The sequence below is a fragment of the Macrobrachium nipponense genome, chromosome 43 (assembly GCF_015104395.2).
Source record: "Macrobrachium nipponense isolate FS-2020 chromosome 43, ASM1510439v2, whole genome shotgun sequence".
NCBI classification, from domain to species: domain Eukaryota; kingdom Metazoa; phylum Arthropoda; class Malacostraca; order Decapoda; family Palaemonidae; genus Macrobrachium; species Macrobrachium nipponense.
In genome coordinates, this window is record NC_061104.1 from 34,410,246 (window position 1) to 34,433,478 (window position 23,233).

The 23,233-nt window shown below is 41.4% G+C and overlaps 1 protein-coding gene across 1 annotated transcript in view; it reads right to left on the bottom strand.

Moving 5' to 3' along the window:
- The window catches only part of LOC135213642 (cytoplasmic 60S subunit biogenesis factor ZNF622-like), a gene marked incomplete in the record, with an annotated part of 424,578 nt that overhangs the window by 287,948 nt on the left and 113,397 nt on the right, over positions 1 to 23,233 (bottom strand). The window contains 1 exon segment of the mRNA XM_064247682.1: positions 1,924 to 1,994. Coding sequence (XP_064103752.1) covers positions 1,924 to 1,994 — 71 coding nt within the window.

Sequence of the window (23,233 nt, forward strand, 5' to 3'; positions counted from 1 at the left end):
CCAATTTTATCTACAGTTGTGTGTGATGGCAGACGTTTACTGCAGTTTTATCCTTGTTGCCGATGTACGATAATAGTCATTAGCAGCTTGAACAGTTTTCTCAGCTTCAGTTATAACTAGGTTTAAATTTAACGGTATATTTCCCGATTGATCTTTAATCTATATTGACTCTGATCTATAGCGAATAAAGTTATTACATTAAGATATCTCAGTTCTATTCTATACATAACGCCATTTATAACAAATCGGCAATGTTGCACTGTAGTACGATGATCGAAAACAACGCCAAACAGATGTTATCCAGTTCGGTTGTACTTAAAAAAAAAGGCAAAAAAAAAAAAAAAAAAGTAGTTTCTCGTTCGGTTGTTCATGGCTGTACACGTTCACGCAACGAGTATAACATTAAAACCATACTTTCATCATTCTCTTTTACTGTTATTGAATTTATGTAACTAGAAGATGGATAAAGTTAGGCCATTGTAATTTGATCTCTCATAAAATCGGACTATCGTAAGACTAATGATCGTAACCTGAACACTACAGCTACCTGTACACTGTATAAACTTTTTTTTTTTTTTTTTTTTATTATATCTTTACATACTCTAGACACCCACATGTACTGTACAGTAAATTCTATAGTACTATACTGCATAAATATAATTTTACTTATTGCGCCGTTGTGGGATTACGGCGCCTTTGACTGGTCTAGAGTTTCGAAAGAAGGTGTGCGGCGGCCGTAGGCTTTAAAAATCGCTCAGCGTCGAAAATCGCTTGGCGTCCGGTGGCCAGGAACGGAACTCCTGCCGCTAACCGAGGGCCGCCTGTATATATATATATGTATATATAGTATATATATATATATATATTATATATATATATATATATATATATATATATATATATATATATATATATATATGGCATATATAGTATATATATATATATATATATATATATATATATATATATATATATATATATATATATGCATATATAGTATATATATATATATATATATATATATATATATATATATATATATATATATATATATATATATATATATATATATATTTACAGGCATTCCCCAGCTATCAGAGGTCTTGGTTAATGGCAATCTAGTTTTGTGGGGCTTGTCTAGCACCATAAAATCGTTGATTTATGGCGCCATAACGGGCAAAGTTTCTGTTATCAGCACCATAAGGTGCTGGTAATGGAGCTATGGGGCCATAACATACCCAACAGAGGTGACATTAACCAAATCTCGGCGCTTAATTCACTGGGTTTTGGGTAATGGAGGTTCTCGCTCATCAGCACCCAGCCAAGAATGGAACCCCTGCCAATAACCAGGTACCCAAGTACTTCCTGTATATGTCGATATATATGTGTGTGCTTGTGAGTATTATATATTTGATACACACTTCCTTTGTTTTTTTCAGAATGACAAAGGAATCCAACCATAATCATTAAGTACTAAAGGAAAATTTCTATACTATTAGCTTTTGAAAGGAAACATTCCCTCACCTCTTTCAATTACATATTCTACAGAGCAAAGTTTATAAATAAACAAGACTTTAGTCAAAACCACAAAAACCATTTAGAAATAAACAATACAGAGCTTGTAATGGAGTTTTAAAAAGTTATTTGCCAATAAGTTATTTATTAATGTTATGACTTGTTGACAAGTAAGTTATTTATTTACTTTCCATTACACTCAACCTCATTCCTGTTTCTGAGCCCAGTTATTCCTTTCTCCAGAATGAATCATTTATTCAATAAAAAGTTTCCAGGCAAGTTACTGATCTTTAGGCTCGAGTTACAAGCTATCCAAAGATTAGAAGCTCACTAAAATAATGAGAAGTAAAAATAATTGCAAAAGCATAATATTATATTACTTAAGTATACAATAATCCCAACACTTACTTCACAATCATCACCATCTACCTCCATTTGTTGGTTCTTCTGGATGGCAAGGTTCTTTCTGTTGTTAGATTCTGTTAAAAGAAAATGTTAAATGAGCTGATACACCAAAATTATTGATGGAAATAAAAGGTGCCTTTTTATTTATATTTCACAACAATAACTTGTATAGATTGCAATGAAGTCACTGACTTACTTAGTTTCTAAAGAGTTAGTGAACGTTCTGTATAAAAGTGACTAGTAAGAAATATTGATATTGTTACCATATATATTTCCACTCAGGTTGATTTGTGTTATTTCTGTATGAGAAGTTCTTAGACAATATAAAATACCGAAAATCTTCTATCACAAATATATGTTTATCAAAACCCGAACAAAAAGAGAAAAAAAGGCAGATCTGTCTAATGAATCATGCCTGTGAACTGCACACACCCTACTGTGCAGGCCCCACTCCCATACTGGGAGGGACGAAAGACATTGCGTATGTTGTAATGGACAATGTACATCGGAATTGGAACCCGCGTCTGACGTAACCACATGAATTTATTCACGTATGTCAAAAGGGCATAAGGCCACTTTCTCTTAGGTGGGCATGACATGCCAACTTTTGACATTTGTCACTTCTCAATCACGTATGCCCAATGCACCTTTGGACATCCGCAATCACTTGGCAGACATCGGTAAACTTGAGGACTAGTTGTGGACTGTGTGACGGCGCATGGAGATTTGAGCATAAATAGTCCGTAATTCAGTTGTAAAGCAGCCATTCCAATATGCGTAGTGTGAAATTGTCAATGTTTGACCCCAGCTTTAGCCATGGGTTTTTCCTTGGATCACTTCCCGTTCTATATCATGGGTATAAATCGCAGCATCGCAGATTTGCCGTGTTATGTATATGATATTTATCTGGAGGCTATGCCTCGGATGCGGTGTGATGACCATCGACATGCATGAAAAGATTCACATTATATAAACAGACAATAAAGGTAATAAAACCATTTTCACCTTATATATTAATGGCATATCTTCATAATAAATAGCCTGAGTGGCAAGCGAACAACATGTAAACATTGAGTTATACGACCTTTATTATTTGGTAACCTTTCAGAAATTTTAACAGAAGTTTGACTGATTGATTGATTGATACTATATTAATCTAGCATCACGACAACTAGGTCATTGATGCCGAACTATAGATAAAAAGACCCTATATATTTTAATAATAATTATAAAAGAAATTTTTTTTAAAAATGAGAAAAGATACATGTAATTATAAAATATAAAAATGAATTATAAAAAAAAGCAATACAATACATACATACTATACATATATATACTATATATCAATATATAATATATATACTATATACATATATATATATATATATATATAGATATATATATATATATATATCTATATATATATATAATATATATATATATATATATATATATATACTATATATAATAATATATATATATATATATATATATATATATATATATCTATATATATATATATATATATATATATATATATATATATATATATATATATATACTATATATATATATATATATATATATATATATATATATATATGATATATAGTATATATATATATATATATATATATATATATATATATATATATAATACGAGAGAGAGTAGAGAGAGAGGAGGAGAGAGAGATATAGATATGCTTAAAAAATAAACACAGTAGAATGCCAGTGACTCATAAATAAGCGAATTCAAAATCAGGAACCCAAAATGATAGTCAGAAATCCAAGCGCTTTCGTCTTTACGAAGACATTGTCAAGGAGCGAATGAAATACAATTGTAGAGAAAGGTCTCAGGTACCACAACAAAAGATCAAGAATACCAGATGGTTAATTGTCAAAAGGGTAAAAATTAAAAGAAAAGAATAATCCAGGATTATCGTATATCACACGGTCACAACCTAAACGATTGACCCTAACCGAAATTACAAGTTTCTTTTCTGGGCTCAGTTCGTGTCGCTTCGTGAAATAATCCTTAAGTTCATTATTTCTAGGTAATGATACTAACATTATACCAGAGAAAAAATAAATTCAGGAGGATGTCAGAATAACTGACGCTCACCCTAAATAAAAAGAGGGTGTCGGTATGGAGCTGGGGCGAGTGAGACACTACCACGAACTCTTGTCATTTAGAATTCTCCTTCATCAAAATCCCCCTCCTGAGAGAGCTGATACACAGTCGGAGTCAGCAACTACTACTGCTACGCTACCCACCACGCCGACTGCAGCACCTCTGGTGGCCATCCTTTTCGTTATAGCGAACTTGGGTACACGTGCTATTTTTTGCTCTGTGACTTTCGTGTCTTTTTCTGGATTTTTACCTTAACCATGAATTAGCAGCTATCGCCGCAGCTAAGTTAAGTACCCCAAAAGGTTTTAAATTAGTTTTTTGTCAGCCAGGAGCTATTTTTACCGTTTTTTAGGTCCGATAATAGTCACCTGGTCTGGCGCATGGCGGCCTTGCCGGCTCACCTCATGTTCGATTAGATACTTCGGTCCCCCATACCGTGGTATCTATCCAGTGTATTATTACCTTTATATGTGGGTTTTATCACATGGTACACAAGTTCCCACACATTTATTATTTTACATCGTACTATTCGGAAATCCGTTGCCTGTGCCTTAGATTAGTGTTCATGCATGCATGTCCCTTTGTCTAGGTGTCTAGGCTTGTGAGTGATTACTATTTTTATTATGTCTCTTCTAGTCCAGCTATCCTGGCCGTTGCCCTCCTTTTTACGTGTCGGCTAAGGCCAGCTCCTGAGCAGTTTGCTTGTTTTCCTTCGGGGAAATTAGCCTACTTCTCCTGGACGTCCCCTTTCTCTCTCACTCGTGATTCCCTTTCTCTCTTTATTACGATGTATTTATCATTTTAGCGGTTGCATTGTTTATGGCGATCAGTTTGGCCTAGCTAGGCTAGTTTTGTTGCATTATCACCTCATGGTTCCACCTGCGCTCGCGTCGAGCCACTGGTCGCCCTAGTTCCAGTCCCCTCCCCCTCCTCCCACGCGGAAGGGGGGGTCTGTCCTCGCTCGCTCACTGTCGCTATAGCGACCATCCGAGCACACTCCTCCTCCCCCCTTTTAGGGGGGTCACGGGAGTTATGGACTTTAGGGAGTACTGCTGGACTGTCCTTGTTATCTATAAGCTTCGGAGGAGTTCCGGTGTGATCGGGGGGGTTGGACCCCCTCTGTCCGCATCAGTCCTTCTCCGGCGTTCCTTTTGCACGATCCCTCCTCTCTCTTTTCTAGTTATAGCTGTCTCCGCCAGCTATTGAAGGGTGGGGGAGGGGGATCGGTCGGTCCTACATGCTTCCTCGTTGTGTATCAGTAGTCCCCTTCGCCTTCTGACGGAGCGCCCGCTTGCTCTCCGAGCGCACCGGTGGTTGACGGAGGGGTTTTACGACGGAGCTACACGCTCCCAACTTATTACTTAACACTGTTTCCTGCGACAGCCATAATAGCTGGAATGCTGGTACTGCGACAGTAGTAAAACTGCTCTATCGTCAGTACCAAAGGAGACAAGGGGAGAGGTTGTTCATGCTTGTCTCTCACAAGATAGACTTGTTGAGGTAAGAAAAGCCGTGACCCACCAGTGGGTCCCATCGCATCTGAATGAAAATTTTATTACTGCAGTGCGATGGGACCCACCGGTGGGTCCCACTTGAATTTTTTTTTTAATTGTAGCTAACCACTCTGTATCTATGAGACCTGCTATCATGTAATAAATATTTATATATAATTTACGTATCTGAGGGTTTTTTGGTTATTTGGGTTTCCTTTTGTCTTTTTTTTTTATTTATATATTTATATATTTGAGGGTTGGTAAGGGTTTCCTCTTTTCTGTCTTTTGTTTTTTTCTTAGGTAGTGAATGCCGATAATATGACCCCTAGTTTGAATCTTTTCTAAATTTCTATAAATCAATCAGTAATTTTATATATTGTTTTACCTTAGTATCAAAACTTTACACAGCACATCATCTTTGCAGGTGTTACAATGTTGGCTTCCACTTTTATGGAAGTAAAAAAAAATCTGATAGAAATGAAAGCTCCAATTCTGAAGAAGAACTGTCTTCTGAAGAAGACACTTCTGATGATGAATATATTCATTCAGAAACAGGAAGCAGTTCATCAAGTGAAGAGTCTCTCCATGATGATTCTGAAATCAAATCACTGAAGAAGAGCAAGAAAATGAGGAAGATAAGGAGGAAGAAATTTTGAATGAAGACACAAGTCCACCAAATGCCGAGTGGATAAAAGTGACTAAGAAAGTTCAACAACATGGATTTACTGGGAAAGAAGAACTTTGTGTAACTGTGCATCCATCGTCTACAGATAACCAAATTTGGCCTATTGATGTTTACAAACAAAAATAATTACTGATGATATTATAAATCTAATTGTTCAAGAAACCAATTGATATGCTGAGCAGAAAATTTCTTCGGTTACTGTAACAAGAAGATCGAAATTACAGCAGTGTGTTCCTACAAATAACAAATAAATTGAAAAGTTTATTGGACTTATCATTTACATGGGATTGGTTCCATTCCCTGAGATCCTATTATATTGGTCAAAAGCATCCTTTATAAGAATGAAATTGTTCCAAAAACAATGAGTAGAGACCGCTTCCTCTTGCTCTTGCAAATGTTACATTTTTGCAACACTGAAGAACCTAATGTGGGAAGAGATTGGAAAATAAGAAAATTACAATAGATATGATTTTTGGTCCAGTATCAATCAATCTATAAATCAGGATCTGATGTTATAATTGATGAGAGTATGGTGCCTTTCAGAGGCCGTGTCATTTTCAGACAGTACATCCCTGGAAAAGAGAAGCCCATAAGTATGGATGCAAACTTTTCAAACTTTGCACTCCTGATGGATACACTCTAAACTGGTGTAGGAGTAGCTACTCCACCTCTAAGTAAGACTGAATCTCTTGTAGTAAGACTCCTTGCAAATCATATGGATATGGGGGGGAGTGACTTTGTTTGCAGATAATTACTATTATCTCCAGTTTCTTAGGAGAGTATCTTCTTCAGCGGAAGACTTACCTATATGGCACAGTAAGAGTCAATAGAAAGTATCTTCAAAGTCAGTTACAAAAGCAAAACTAAAGAGAGGTGAAATTAAAGCCTTAGAAAATAAGAATGGAGTGAAAGTATTCAATTGGAAAGATAAAAGATATGTTGTGACTCTATCAACAGTTCCAGAAACATGATGCTACTCTAATCAACACAGGTAAAGTCACAAGGACTGGTTTACCTATCAAGAAACCTCAAAGTGTGTTAGACTATAATAAGTGCAAGAAAGGAGTTGATTTATCAGATCAAATGTCATCATATTATTCACCTCTGAAGAAGTCAAGAAAATGGTACAGAAAAGTAGCATTAGAATTTATTGCTGGTACTTCTATAGTGAATGCTTGGGTACTTTACAATAAGTACTTTGCTGTTAAAAAAATGTCATTTACGTGCATTCAAGGAATCTATTGTCTTATACTATACTAGTGGTATCATGAAGGAAAAAAACAAACCCAGGAAAATCAAGTATGAATATTCAGGAAAATCTTCACATTGTCTCAAAGAAGCAGAAGGACAGAAAGGAAAAACAAGGAAACGATGCAGAGGCTGCTACGAAATGTTAGCAGCAAATGAAGGATCCAAAGTGGCCAAAATCAAGTCAAGAAAGGTTTCCACATATTGTGACTCATGTGATGGCACTCCATATCTATGTTTATCATGTTTCAATCTCAAACATAACTAGTTATATGATTTTTCATTAGCAAATGGAATGGAAAACTAATTTTCTTATATACTGAATGTCAGACAAATTTTCTTTGCAATTATTTCAATAAAACTTTGTTTTCTATTTTTTTTTGTATAATTCAACCCTTTGATAGCAATACTGGTCTACTAAAATAATAATTGCAATTAAAAGTTTAAGATTTTTTTTTTTAAATTAAAAAAAATTATTTTGTTCTACTGGGACCCACCAGTGGGTCACATTGCAGCAAATGAGAGAACAGTGTGACCCACTGGCGGGTCCCATCGCTGAAAACGTGTTAATATATTTAGTTTTAAATTATGGGTAATCCTCTCTCGTTCTCCGGCGTGTCGTACTCCTCCTTGAAACTCAACTATAGGTGTATGAAAGGTATCTGGTTTATCCAAATTCTCCTCTCCGGCGTACACCGGGAAATTTCGACCAGTTTACCGGGTCCCATGGATACTCCCACACGGATTACAGGGGAGGATTATGCCCAAAATTCTATGCTACTCCCGCATGCAGCGGAGCATCTTAAGTGGTCCTGATAGTGTATAATGAAGATAATTATGTATCTATCCACTTACAGGCTACCAACTGTCAGGAGGCCGGGTGTAACGCCGTCCTCCAGGATCCCTGCGGGCACGAGGTCTGTCGCTCGCACGCTCCCTGTGCCGTCCACCACAAGGACTTGATCGTTTGGCACCATGAAGCCTGCTCCATCTGCTATGAGCTGGTGGAACAGTTTTCGGACAGAGTAAGTATATACCGGCGTAGGTATATTCGTTCCTGGTATATACTATCACATAAATTTGTGTTATAATGCTATATATAGTTCTAACAGTTTCAAATGTTAATCATTTGTCCTCGGGGCTTTGTTGTAAGGACTACAATGACCCTCTTTTTCAGGCTGCCGCCGTTACGGACGCCGCGTCGGCTACCCTGAAAGCCTGGGTAGGTGGCTTTGGCAAGAACGCACCGAAGGGGCAGCCCATATACAGTGGAACCCCCGTATTCGCGTTCTCCAGATTCGCGGACTCACACATTCGCGGATTTCTCTCGGGAACGTTTCCCTGCATTATTCGCGGAAATTCGCGCATTCGCAGTATTTTTCTATGATAAATATCCACAAATTCTTGTTTTTTTTTGATGAATTTCATCATAAAATGCACTTTTTGTGAAACAAAATAGGCTGTTTTTAGCATTTTTATAGGGGTTCCAAACATTAACGGGTTCTAACTATTCACAGGGGGTCTGGTACGCATCCCCCACAAATACGGGGGGACCACTGTATCTTAGATAAGAGTATGGCTGTTAGGATCATTCCCAGGCGGTAAGTCGACTGGGTATGTCGACCCCGCCGCGGCAGCTCCGGCGATCGCCGCCATTCAGCAACAGGTGAGCAGGCCCTGATGGAAGGGGGAGGCCAGGACAGCTCGCAGACGTCGTGACGCTGGACCTCAATGTAGAGCCAATGACGGTAGGTGGAGGTGAGTTGTTGGTTGAGGTGGGTTTGTTAGGCGCCCAGGCTTCCCTTGGACGCTTCTGGATCTTCTTCGCCTGTCCCTTCCTCTGCTTCTTTTCAAGGCTTCACGGAATCAGAGATTCCTACCAAGATGCCTACTGCCTCAGTAGTCCCCAAGGTGAAGGGGCAAATGAGAGCAGAAGACCCTGGAGAGGACGTCTTCTAAGAAGACGTCGTCGTCTTCCTCTTCTCATAAGTCTCCGGCTCACCATCCCGTAGCAGGGAAAGCGAAGACCTCTTTTTCGCATTCGAAAGGGTCGAGAGGCAAGTCCTCTAAAGAGAAGGTCCGCGCTACCGCCAAGCCAGTACCTTCCTCTTCTACCGGAGCTCCTCCAGTACCCCTGTCGAGGCCAGTCCTGTTGGTCCCTTCGATCCTGTGCTTTCATGGCAGGGGTCATGCAACAGGTGGGAGACATGGTCAGATCTTTGATGAATACCAGATTCGATCAAATGTTCGCCCAGATCTCCACCTCGTTGACTCAGTCCGGCCAGTCGATTCAAAATATTTCTGATCATCTGACGGACCAGGAGAATCGACTGGCAGGGCTGAGCCAAGCGCCTCCAGCCGTTCTCCCTGTAGCAGGCGCCGGAGTTGCCTCGTTGCCTGACTACAACACCCTTCCCGCCTTCTCTAGAGCAATCCTTGGAGGGTAGCAGCCTTTGCTCCCTTCAAGGATGGTATGATCTCCATCCCAGACTATGGAACTCGTCGTATCGAGGACTTAGAGTTCCATCCCGCCGGTCTACAACCGCCTTTCATGGGATAGCTAGGCTAACGGAGGCAGCTCTGAACAGGGAAGACAAGATCCCAAGGAGACTGTTTTGTACAGTTGAGAGCAGGCTCAAAGGGAATGGGTACGATGCCTGGAAGATTGGGATTGTACCAATACCAAACTCCAGGCATTTAAGAGCCCTTTTTACAATCTTTGCTATGGAGGAGGAGGCACCACTCCCCTTACAACAAAGATAGCCGAGGTTACCATCCAAGCTGCCATGAAGGATGAGCCTCTCCCTCAGCTTAGGGAATCAGACCCGACGTCACCACTCTTCCCCAGCCTTTGGGGAACTCTGGGGAAGACCTGCCAGAACATTCACAGTAGGAAAACTAAAGCCAGACTGTGCCATGGATCAGTTCGTTGAGAGACTTACTAGGCTACCGTGATAACCTTATCCAAGAAGCCGAATTTGAGGCAAGGACGGAGGGTTAGGCAGAACTTTGAATTCCTTAGTGATGACAGAGGTTGCCGCCTTGACTACGGTTCGGACCCTCTATTCAAGCTTCTGGCAAAGTCACAAACACAGACTGTACAGTCGGACCTGTACGAGTTTGTGGTAGCGAGACGAACTGCAGAAACATGTCCTGCAGGAAGCTACAATTCGGCATGAGCCGAACAAGCTGCTTTCTTCTACCATCTGGGGGGCTGACCTCTTCCCAGAATCAGCTGTTAAATGAAGTGCAGCATGAGGCGACCAAGCTTAACCAAAGCCTTAGGGCTCGCTGGGGTCTTTCCAGTAAGAGGAAACCTGAGAACCCTCCTGCTGGCACCAAGAAGCTGAAAAAGACCAGGAAGTTCCCGTCCTTCCAAAAACAGCAGCAGCAACATTTTGTTCAGGCAGTTGCCGGTCTCTCAACCCGTGCAACCGGCAGCTGCGAAGGGTCAAAACCAGCCCATCCTCCTGTTGAACTCCACAAAGCCAGCCCTCGACCTCCTACGCGGTTTCCCCCGGCTTTCAACCCTGTATTTGAAAGCCAAGCCTTTCAAGCCATTAATAGGTTTGCAAGGGGAAGCAGGGCTAGGGGTGCCTTCGTCAGAGGCGTGGCGGAAGGGCAACCAACAGGGGGAAAAACACTTCCGTGGAGGGCGCAGAGCACGCCCTGCCCCAAGTCAGTGAGATCTCTCAGGTAGGAGGGAGGGGGCTGTTCCTCACCCGTCACAGGTGGGGATTCAGCAATTGGGCACAGAGCATTGTGTCCAAAGGGCTGGGATGGAGTTGGATCAAAGGTCCCCCTCCATCCAAATCATTCCTTCAATTACCAACAAAGGAATTGACAGAGTATGCAAAAGAGCTCCTTCAGAAAGGGGTAGTGTCAAGAGCCAAGCATTTAAAGTTTCAAGGACGCTTATTCAGCGTGCCAAAGAAAGGCTCATCAAAAGAAGAATAATCTTAGACTTATCCCGTCTAAACTTATTCATTCGTTGCGACAAGTTCAAAATGCTGACTATCTTGCAGGTGCGGACCTTACTTCCCCGTGGGGGCCGTCACCACCTCTATCGATCTTACAGACACCATACAGTGGGGCCTCGCTTAGTCGCGGATCAGCAATCACGGATTCAGTAATCACGGGTTTTTCCTTGGACCACTTCTCAATCTATATCACTGGTATTGAATCGCAGCATCGAGGGCTTGGTCCACTCGTAGGCTAAGCCTTGTCCCTGTTCCGGTAACCAGCAAATGCATGAACAGATTCACATTATGATATTAACTGACAATAAAGGTAATAAAACCATTCTCACCTTATATATTATTGGCATATCTTCATAATATTATAGCCTATCATGGAATAATTCCACATCATTGACATTAACTTGTAGTTGAACGGCCAGCAGAAATGTAAACATTGAGTTACACTTAACAGCACCTTTGCCATTCTTAACCTTTTAGAAATGTTAATAGTAGTAGTGTAATTACAGTAGTGATAACATTTAGGAAAACATTACTTTTCAATTCGAACTTCATTATTGTTTTGGTATAACATAATCAACTTCTCTGAACACTGCAGTTATACAAACGATAATTGTCATAGATTATCATATTGTTGTTTGCGATCGGCAACGAAGCATAAATGTAATAAACCATTTTTACCTTATATATTATTGTCATATATTCATAATAAAATGCATATCTTATATATTACTGGGCATATCTTCATAATAAAAAGCCTCTTCAAGGAATAATTCCTTGGGGAATGCATTTTTCAAAAAGATAAAAATACACTTTACATGTTTACAGCATGCAATGATTACTTTATTTTGATGTGATTAGTACGTTAATTTTACAGTATGGTACTCTAATAAGCAGTACAGTAACTATTTTTTTTTATCATAAATGTATATCATTCACAAAAAAAATACATATGACAACCGGCGACGTCACCAAACCTAGTCCTTGTTGGTACATACTATTTTTACACAATGTGAGTGGTTACACTGTTCTACAAACTACCGATGTATTTTTACGTAAGTATGCCTCTAAATTCTGTCATAAATCACTTTACTTACTTTTTTTGTAGAGCCCAAATACTACGTATATCCCCGGAAAATTAACGAAATCTCGAATTTTATAATAGAGCAAGATTCACTAATTACTGTGTTTTCTTCTTCTTTTCATGACTAAATGCACTTTTAGGATACACTCATTTACAAATTTTCAAAGACTATGAATGTAAATAGCAAAATATCTCTCTCTCTCTCGCTCTCTCTCTCTCTCTCTCTCTCTCTCTCTCGCTCTCTCTCTCTCTCTCTCTCTCTCTCTCGTCTCCTCTCGTCTTCTCTGCTCTCTCTCTCATGACTTACAGAAAAAACTATAATACTGATCTATTATCCTGTGATTTACAAAGCTGCTTCAATACAACTTTTATAGTTGACTAAATGATTTTCACATTATAACAGTATACAAAAGAATATCTTATCACTATCCATGTTTCATTTCTTATCACCATAAAAATATTTAAAATACAAATTTCATTTGTGTATTCTCCCAAGCTAAGCTAGTAACATTATTCTCGTCCCAAGCTGCTCTCTCAAGCTATTCAACAGTTACTCTCATCCCAAGCTGTTTCTCTCTCTCTCTCTCTATTCTCTCTCTCTCTCTCTCTCTCTCTCTCTCTCTCTCTCTCTCTCTCTCTCTCTCAATGAAATAGAATTACTGTATCATTAATATTATAAACTATTATGTACAAAGTTAAAAATAATAATGAAGTTCCTTAATTAATTAGTTTCTTTTAGAAACTAAATTGTTTTCCAAAATAATTCTTTCGGTAATAAATGTACATCAGCTGATTCTAAACGTAAACAAAAGACAAAAATAGATTTTTATTGCTGTATTTTTGCTGTTTATACATTAATATTATGGTTGGGTGCTGTAATCATTACAGTAAATCATGTGTTTTTTTATCATAAATATGTTCATTCACGAAATAGATATACGTACTATGTACTTTTAGTTTGGTGCAGCAGCCAAATCATGAAAATAGAAAGGAATTGTTAGGTAATTATACATTTGTTTGCTGATCTGATGAATGAGAAATTGAAGATAGGAAAGAATAACTTTGAAACTGTCTTGAATTTAGTTTAAGGTGATAGTTGAAGACATATTTGGTGCTTGAACTAAAGTAGGCAGTTGTAAACATTGAATAGTGGTCTTGGGTGGGTTAATTATTAAAGTAGGCAGTTTAAAGCAATTTTTATGGGGGGGTACCAGGATACACGGGTATTTACTTATCAAGGGGGGTTCTGGGCCCTATCCCCCGCAATTAACAAGGCCCTACTGTACTATCATATCCCAGTCGCGAGACACTTCCGCCCATGACCTAGGCTTCAGGTTGGGAGACCAGGCATTCTCTTTCAAAGTGATGCCCTTCGTGCTGAACGTAGCCCCAGGTATTCACGAAAATAGCGGAAGCAGTAGTACAACAACTGAGATCACAAGGATAATGTAGTAGCGTACCTCGACGATTGGCTGATTTGGGTCGACAAACCATACGAGGAATGCCATCATAGCCACGGACAAAGTTCAATCCAATTTCTTTTCTGGAACATCTAGGGTTTCCACCAAATAGAAACATGGACAAAGTCCAGACTCACGCCGGAGTCTCATTTTCAATGGCTCGGCATTCAATGGGACTTGACCTCCCACACACTGTCAATTCCATTGGTCAAAAGGAAAGAAATAGCCAAGTCAGTAAGGCAATTCCTCAAGTGCAAACGAGCGTCAAGGAGAACCAGGAAAGGATCCTAGGTTCACTCCAGTTTGCATCAGTAACAGATGTTCTGTTAAAAGCGAAACTGAAAGACATAGAATCTGTCCAAATCAGTTCCTCTTCAGTTTCCCCTCCGGCGTTGGTTATCCACACAGACGCCTCTCTAAGCGGGTGGGGAGGATATTCCCAGTTCAAGAAGGTTCAAGGAACGTGGTCATCTCAGTTCCGCCAGCTTCACATAAATGTATTGGAAGCCATGGCAGTATTTCTCACTCTGAAGAGGCTTCTACCAGCAAAGAACTCTCATATAAAGCTGGTCTTGGACAGCGCAGTAGTAGTGCACTGCATCAACAGGGGAGGATCCAAATCAAAACATGTGAACCATGTCATGATAGCCATTTTCTCTCTAGCAACCAAGTACAAATGGCATCTATCCTCCACCCATTTAGCGGGAGTAAGGAACGTGATAGCGGATGCTCTGTCTCGATCAGTTCCTCTAGAATCAGAGTGGTCCCTGGACAAGAAATCATTCCAGTGGATACGCCGGAGTGTTCCGGGTCTCCAAGTACGTAGATCTATTTGCATCTCAAGCGAACCACAAGCTCCCTTGCTATGTGGCCCCCAACCTGGACCCTCTGGCCTATGCCATAGATGCCATGTCCATAGATTGGAATCAGTGGGAGAAGATATACATCTTTCCTCCAGTGAATCTTCTATTGAAAGTCCTGAACAAACTCAGGACATTCAAGGGACAAGTAGCTCTAGTAGCCCCGAACTGGCGGCCCAAGAGCAACTGGTATCCTCTGCATTCTGGAATTGGGTCTCCAACCTCGACGGATCCCCAATCCCAAACTATCTCAGTCAGTACAAATGAGGACTGTGTTCGCTTCCTCAGGAATTCTCAAAACCCTAACTTTATGGACTTCATGAAGTTTGCGGCTAAAAGAGATGCAAATATTGATCCTCAGAATACTCTTTTCTTAGAATCTGATAAGAGAGAATCAACTTTGAGACAGTATGCTGCTGCTGTTAAGAAGTTAGCAAATTTCCTGAAGGAAACGAACACCAGAACCATGGACAGTTCAACCTGGCTACAATCCTTTTTTTTCAGATCTTTATTCAAAAAAGGATTAGCAGCGAGAAACTATTACCACTAATAAGTCAGCTTTAAAGAAAATCTTTCAGTTTGTTTTAAAATAGACTTAACAGACTCCTACTTTACAATCTATTCTAAAGCCTGTGCTAGGCTCAGACCTTCTGAAAGGCCTAGTTCAGTTTCATGGTTCTTGAATGACGTTCTCAAGCTGGCTTCAGAAACTGATAACATTTCTTGTACATATATAATGCTACTGAGGAAAACTCTATTCTTACTAAGTTTGGCCTCAGGAGCCAGAATATCAGAACTGTCGGCCCTTTCCAGAGATGCTGGACATGTAGAATTCCTCCCCTCAGGAGAAGTCTTACTATCTCCAGATCGTAGTTTTCTGGCAAAGAATGAGGACCCCTTAATGAGGTGGGCCCCTTGGAAGGTCATCCCTCTTCCACAAGACCCTTCTCTTTGTCCGGTGACGACCTTACGAGCCTTTCTGTCCCAGGACATCCTCTAGAATCCTCAGGCCCCCTCTTCATGAGGGAAAAAGGTGGTACTATTTCAATAAAAGGGAATTAGGCAACAAATCCTTTACTTTATTAAACAAGCAAACCCTGACTCATTCCCCAAAGCCCATGACATCAGGGCAGTAGCCACCTCCATTAATTATTTCCAGCATATGAACTTTGATGACTTAAAAGAAATATACGAGCTGGAAATCGCCGACAGTTTTTAAGCGTCATTATTTAAAGTCCTTGGAATCTTTAACATTTCCGGCAGTGGCAGCGGGAAACATAGTTTCCCCTGACACTGCTCAGTAGTCGTAGTTGAAGATCCAGAACCGTAAGTCAAGGCAGCAACCTCTGTCATCACTAAGGAATTCAAAGTTCTGCCTAACCTAGTCCTTGCCTCAAATTCGGCTTGGATAAGGTTATCCGGTAGCCTAGGAAGTCTCTCACCAGACCAAACTGATCCATGGCACAGTCCGGTTTGAGTTTTCCTACCGTGAACGTTGCTGGCAGGTCTTCCCAAAGTTCCCCAAAGGCTGGAAAGAGAGGGGACGTCGGGTCTGATTCCCTAAGCTGAGGGAGAGGTTCATACCTTCATGGCAGCTTGGATGGTGAACCTCGGGCTATCTTTTGTTGATTGTGAAAGGGGAAGGGTGCCTCCTCCTCCATAGCAAAGATTGTAAAATAAAAGGGCTCTTAAATGCCTGGAGTTTGGTATTGGACAATCCCAATCTTCCAGGCATCGTACCCATTCCCTTTGAGCCTGCTCTCGACTGTACAAAACAGAGCTGCCTCCGTTAGCCTAGCATATCCCATGAAAGGCGGTTGTAGACCGGCGGGATGGAACTCTAAGTCCTCGATACGACGAGTTCCATAGTCTGGGATGGAGATCATACCATCCTTGAAGGGAGCAAGGCTGCTACCCTCCAAGGATTGCTCATAGAGAAGGCGCGGGAAGGTGTTGTAGTCAGGCAACGAGGCAACTCCGGCGCCTGCTACAGGGAGAACGCTGGAGGAGCTTGGCTCAGCCCTGCCAGTCGATTCTCCTGGTCCGTCAGACGATCAGAAATATTCTGAATCAACTTGGCCGGCTGAAGTCAACGGGTGGAGAATCTGGCCGGACTGAGTCAACGAGGTGGAGATCTGGGCGAACATTTGATCGAATCTGGTATTCATCAAAGATCTGAACCATGTCTCCCACCTGTTGCATGACCCCTGCCGTGAAAGCAACAGGATCGAAGGGACCAACAGGACTGGCCCCGACAGGGGTCACCGGAGGAGCTCCGGCAGAAGAGGAAGGTACTGGCTCGGCGGGAGCGCGGACCTTCTCTTTAGAGGATTTACCTCTTGACCCTTTCGAATGCGAAAAAGAGGTCTTCGCTTTCTCTGCTACGGGATGGTGAGCCGGAGACTTACGAGAAGATGAAGACGACGACGTCTTCTTAGACGACGTCCTCTCCAGGGTCTTTTGCTGCTCTCTTTGCCCCTTCACCTTGGGGACTACTGAGGCAGTAGGCGTCCTAGTAGGGATCTCTGATCCCGTGAAGCCTTGGTAATGAAGAAGAGGAAGGGACAGGTGAAGAAGATCCAGAAGCGTCCAAGGGAAGCCCTTGGGCGCCTAACAATCCTACCTCAACCAATAACTCACCTCCACCTACCGTCATTGGCTCTACATTGAGGTCCAGCGTTGCGACATCTACCGAGATGTCCTGGCTTCCCCCTTCTGTCAGGGCCTGCTCCACCTGTTGCTGGATGGTGGCGATCGTCGGAGCTGCCGCGTGGCGGGTCCACATACCCAGTCGACTTACCGCCTGGGAAGATCCTAACAGCCATACTCTTGTCCAAGATATATGGCTGCCCCTTCGGCGCGTTCTTGCCGAAGCCACCTACCCAGGCTTTCAGGGTAGCTGACGCGGCGTCCTTAACGGCGGCAGCCTGAAAAAGAGGGTCATTGTAATCCTTACAACGAAGCCCCGAGGACGAATCATTAACATTTGAAACTTAGAACTATATAGCATTATAACACAAATTTATGTGATAGTATATACCAGGAAAGAGAAAACCTATGCCGGTATATACTTACTCCGTCCGAAAACTGTTCCACCAGCTCGTAGCAGATGGAGCAGGCTTCGTGGTGCCAAACGTATCAAAGTCCGATATGGCGGACGGCACAGGAAGCGTGCGAGTGACAGACCTCGTGCCCGCAGGGGTCCTGGAGGACGGCGTTACATCCGGCCTCCTGACAGTTGGTAGCCTGTAAGTGGATAGATACATAAGTATCAATGTTATACACTATCAGGACCACTTATGATGCCGCTGCTGCATGCCGAGTAGCATAATTTTTTGGGCATAATCCTCCACTGTAATCCGTGTGGGAGAGTCCATGGGACCTGGTAGACTGGTTGAAATCCCCGGTGTACGCCGGAGAGGAGAATTTAGATAAACCAGATACCTTTCATACACCTATAGTTGAGTTTCAAGGAGGAGTACGACACGCCGGAGAACGAGAGAGGATTACCCATAATTTAAAACTAAATAAAATAAATTAAATAGTTTGGAGCATGTAGCTCCGTCGTAAAACCCCTCCGTCAACCACCGGGGCGCTCCGTTCGCGGACGAAGGGGACTACGATACATGACGGGGAAAGCATGTAGGACCGACCGATCCCCCTTCCCCTTCAATAGCTGGCGGAGTCAGCTAAAACTAGGAAAGAGAGAGAAAGGGGGGATTGGGAACCGCACAAAAGGAACACCGGAGAAGGACTGAAGCGGGCAGAGGGGGTGGCCAACCCCCACTGATCACACCGGAACTCCCCCACGAGGCTCATAGAGAACATGGACGGTCCAGCAGTACTCCTTAAAGTCCATAACTCCCATGACCCCCCTAAAAAAGGGGGGAGGAGGGGAGTGGTGCTCGGATGGTTGCTATAGCGACCGTGAGCGAGCGAGGACAGACCACCCTCCACGAGGGAGGGGAGGGGAAGGGGTGGGACTAGGGCAATCAGTGGCTCGACGCGAGCGCAGGTGGACCATGAGGTGATAATGCAACAAAACATAGTCTAGGTCGAGCTGACCACGTTGGGAGCGAGAGTGGACCACAAGGCGATAATGCAACAAACTAGCCTATGCAAACTGATCGCCCTTGAACATGCAACCGCTAAAATGATAAATACATCGTAATAAAGAGAGAAAGGGAAATCACGAGTGAGAGAGAAAGGGGACGTCCAGGAGAAGTAGGCTAATTTCCCCCCCGAAGGAAAACAAGCAAACTGCTCAGGAGCTGGCCTTAGCCGACACGTAAAACGGAGGGCAACAGCCAGGATAGCTGGACTAGAAGAGACATAATAAATAGTAATCATTCACAAGCCTAGGACACCTAGATAAAGGGACATGCATGCATGAACACTAAACTAAGGCACAGGCAATGGATTTCCGAATAATACGATGTAAAATAATAAATAAATATTTGGGAATGTTGTATCACGTGATAGAACCCACATATAAAGGTAAAATACACTGGATAGATACCACGGTATGGGATACCGAAGAATCTAACCGAACATGAGGCGAGCGGCAAGGCCGCCATGCACCAGACCAGGTGACTATTATCGGGCCTAAAAAACGGTAAAAATAGCTCCTGGCTGACAAAAAAACTAGTGTAAAACCTTTCGGGGTACTTAACTTAGCTGCGGCGATAGCTGCTAATTCCATGATGAATGGTAATCCAAAGGAAATCACACGAAAGTCACAGAAGAAAAGTGGCACGTGTTTACCCAAGTTCGCTAACGAAAAGGATGGCCACCAGAGGCGCTGCAGTCGGCGTGGTGGGTAGCGTAGTAGTAGTAGTTGCTGACTCCGACTGTGTATCAGCTCTCTCAGGAGGGGATTTTGATGAAGGAGAATTCTAAATGACAAGAGGTTCGCGGTAGTGGTCTCACTCGACCCCAGCTCCATACCGACACCCTCTTTTTATTTAGGGTGAGCGAGTCAGTTATTCTGACATCCTCCTGATTTTATTTTTTCTCTGGTATAACGTTAGTATCATTTACTAGAAATGATGAACTTAAGGATTATTTCACGAAGCGACACGAACTGAGCCAGAAAAACATTTTATTGAACTAATGACAAACTTGAATTTAGTAAGCATAACATTCTAAAATTACCCTATGATGAAAGGTTTTTAGATAGAATTTTAAAGCTTTTTAACATAAATGTTATTTTCATTAATATTAATGTCAAGAGTTTAGTAATCAAAAATTCTCCTAAAGATCTTCCAGGCTGCATATATGAAATTCCTTGCAAAAAGTGTGATAAAGTCTATTACGGACAAACCGGTAAATCTCTTTCACAACGTCTCAAACAACATCAATGTTCTGTGAAAACTGGGCAAATATCGAATGCATTATTCGTACATATGAGAGATTTAGCCATCCTATTAACTGGAGTCAAGCAAGAGCCTTAATCCCATGTAATGACTCAGTTAAAAGGATATCATTGAATCTTGTTTCATCAAGTCAAATAATAAAATGTTCTAAATTTAAGTCTTGGTTTATTTAAACTTGATGCTTTCATAATGAAAAAAGAATGTAGATAAATATAAGCAACAAAATTAATATATTCAGTTTTTACATGTTTTGGACTGTAAAAGGGATTTTGACGAAGGAAAATCTATTTCTGGGTGATTGGCTCGTGTCGCCCTATGAAAGTAATCCTTAACATCATTCTTTCTAGGTAAAATTAGCCTAAAATTACCAGAGAAAAACAAAATTAAGAAAATGTCAGTAAAACTGACTCGCTCACTCTTAAAAGAAGTGTCGGTATGATATAGGGGCAGTGTGGAACACTACCACGAGACAAACACCAATTAGAACTTCCCTATCAGAATCCCCCCAAGAGAGAGCCGATACCAACGGGCGATGCAGCCTCTACTACTACTACTAGAGACGCCACGGACAGCAGCGCCCCTAGCGGTCATCCTTAATAAAAAATAAATACATCTTGTCCTGCAAGGGGGGGAAAACAAACCATAAAAAATGATGGTTTCATAGGGCGACACGAGCCAATCACCCAGAAATAGATTTTTCCTTCGTCAAAATCCCTTTTCTGGGCTCAGCTCGTGTCGGCCTATGAAAGAGTACCAGAGAAACAGACAGATGGAAAAGGAAATAATGAAAAACAGATTAAAATGATGGATATAATATAAGTAAATCAAATACAGCATACAAATTAAGCACTTAAACTAACTTATTACAATAATCAATAACAGAATGTTAGTAAACTTAAAGTACTTAAATGGTAGATAATAAAAATTATAAATATGCATGTAAATAAGGAAATTTTGGATTTACTTATTAGAATATATAATTACAATTATATACATACATGTGTCCTACCCTAGCATAAAAATAAGGGTAGGTACACTGAAGTCCATCATTAATACAATTAACACAATTAATTCAAGTATATACAAACACCATTGTGACTGAAGCTCATCACAAAACCAATTGGAGAATTTATACAAACTATTGTGGCCTACCCTAGCATAAAAATAAGGTAGAACACTGAAGTACATATCAGTACAAGGGTGGTTGTCCCTAGCAAAAAAATAAGGGACAAACCACTATAAGACACAACGGCTAAGGCTATGATGTTGAGTAGCCTGACGATAGATTGAGGCGTGTTGGTTGAAGTAGGTAGAAAGGAGACCTGGATCAATACTACAACTACTAAGCAGTATCAGGGGAAACTATGTTTCCCGCTGCTACTGCTGAAAACTTTAAAGATTCCAAGGACTTTCAAATAATGCCGTTTAAAAGACTGTCGGGGATTTCCATCCAGTATACTTTCTAAGATCCTCAAAGTTCATATGTTTGGAAATAATTAATTGAGGTGGCTACTCCCCTGATATCATGTGCTTTTGGGAATGACTCAGGGTTTGGCTTGTTTAATGAAGTAAAGGATTTGCTGTCTAATGCCTTTAACTGATAAAGTACCACCTTTTTCTCTCATGAAGAGAGCACCCGAGGATCTAGAAGAAGTACGAGATAGAAAGGCTCTAAGAGTTGATACTGGGCAGAGAGAAGGATCCTGTGGAAGTGGGATAACCTTCCAAGGAGCCCACCTTGCAAGAGGATCTTCATTTTTTGGCTAAACAAAAAGCTACGATCCGGAGCAAGTAGAACTTCTCCTGATGGGAGGAATTCCACATGACCCGCATCCCTGGATAGAGCCGACAGTTCTGAAATTCTAGCTCCTGAGGCTAGGCTTAATAAGAATAATGTCTTCCTCAGGAGCATTATGAATGTACAAGATGAGTTGTCAGTATCTGAAGCTAGTTTGAGGACATCATTTAAGAACCATGAAACTGTAGTAGGCCTCTGAGAAGGTCTAAGTCTAGCACAGGCTTTAGGGATAGATGTGAAATAAGATTCAGTCAAATCTATCTGAAAACCTACTTGAAAGATTTTCTTCAAAGCCGACTTATGAGTGGTAATCGTGCTAGCTGCTACACCTTTTTCAAATAAGGATCTGAAAAAGGATATAGCCAAATTAACTGTCATGGTTGTAGTGTTCGATTCTCTCAAGAAAGATGCTAATTTTTTAACAGCTGAGTCATATTGTCTAATGTTGACTCTCTCTTATCTGATTTCTAGGAAGAGAATATTCTGTGGATCAATGTCAGCATCTTTATTAGCCGCAAACTTCATGAAGTCCATAAAGTTAGGGTTCTGGAGAGTTTCTTGAGGAAGCGAACACAGTCCTCATTTGTACTGATTGTGATAGTTTGGGATTGGGGATCCGTTGAGGTCGGAGACCCCAATTCCAAAGAAGAGGATACCAGTTGCTCTTGGGCCAGTCCGTGCACAATCAGAGCTACTATCCCTTTGAAAGACCTTAGTTTGTCTAGGACTTTCAAGAGAAGATTCACTGGAGGAAAAACTAAATTCCTCCCTCCACTGATTCCAATCCAACGACAGGGCGTCCGTGGCATAAGCCAGAGGGTCCAGGTTGGGGGCCACATAGCAAGGGAGCTTGTGGTTCGCTTGTGAGGCGAAGAGATCCACTTGGAAGAACCTGGGAACCCTCCGGCTTACCCACTGGAATGACCCGACGTCCAGAGACCACTCTGATTCCAGAGGAACTGACCGGGACAGGGTCGTCCTGCTATCACATTTCTTACTCCTGCCAGGTGGAGTGGCAGACAGATGCCATTTGTGTTTGCTTGCTAATGCAAGATGGCTATCATGACATGGTTCACATGCTTGGATTTGGACCCTCCTCTGTTGATGCAATGAACTACCACTGCACTGTCCAAACTAGCCTTAGATGAGACTTCTTCGGGGGAAGCAGTCTCTTCAGAGTAAGAAATACTGCCATTGCTTCC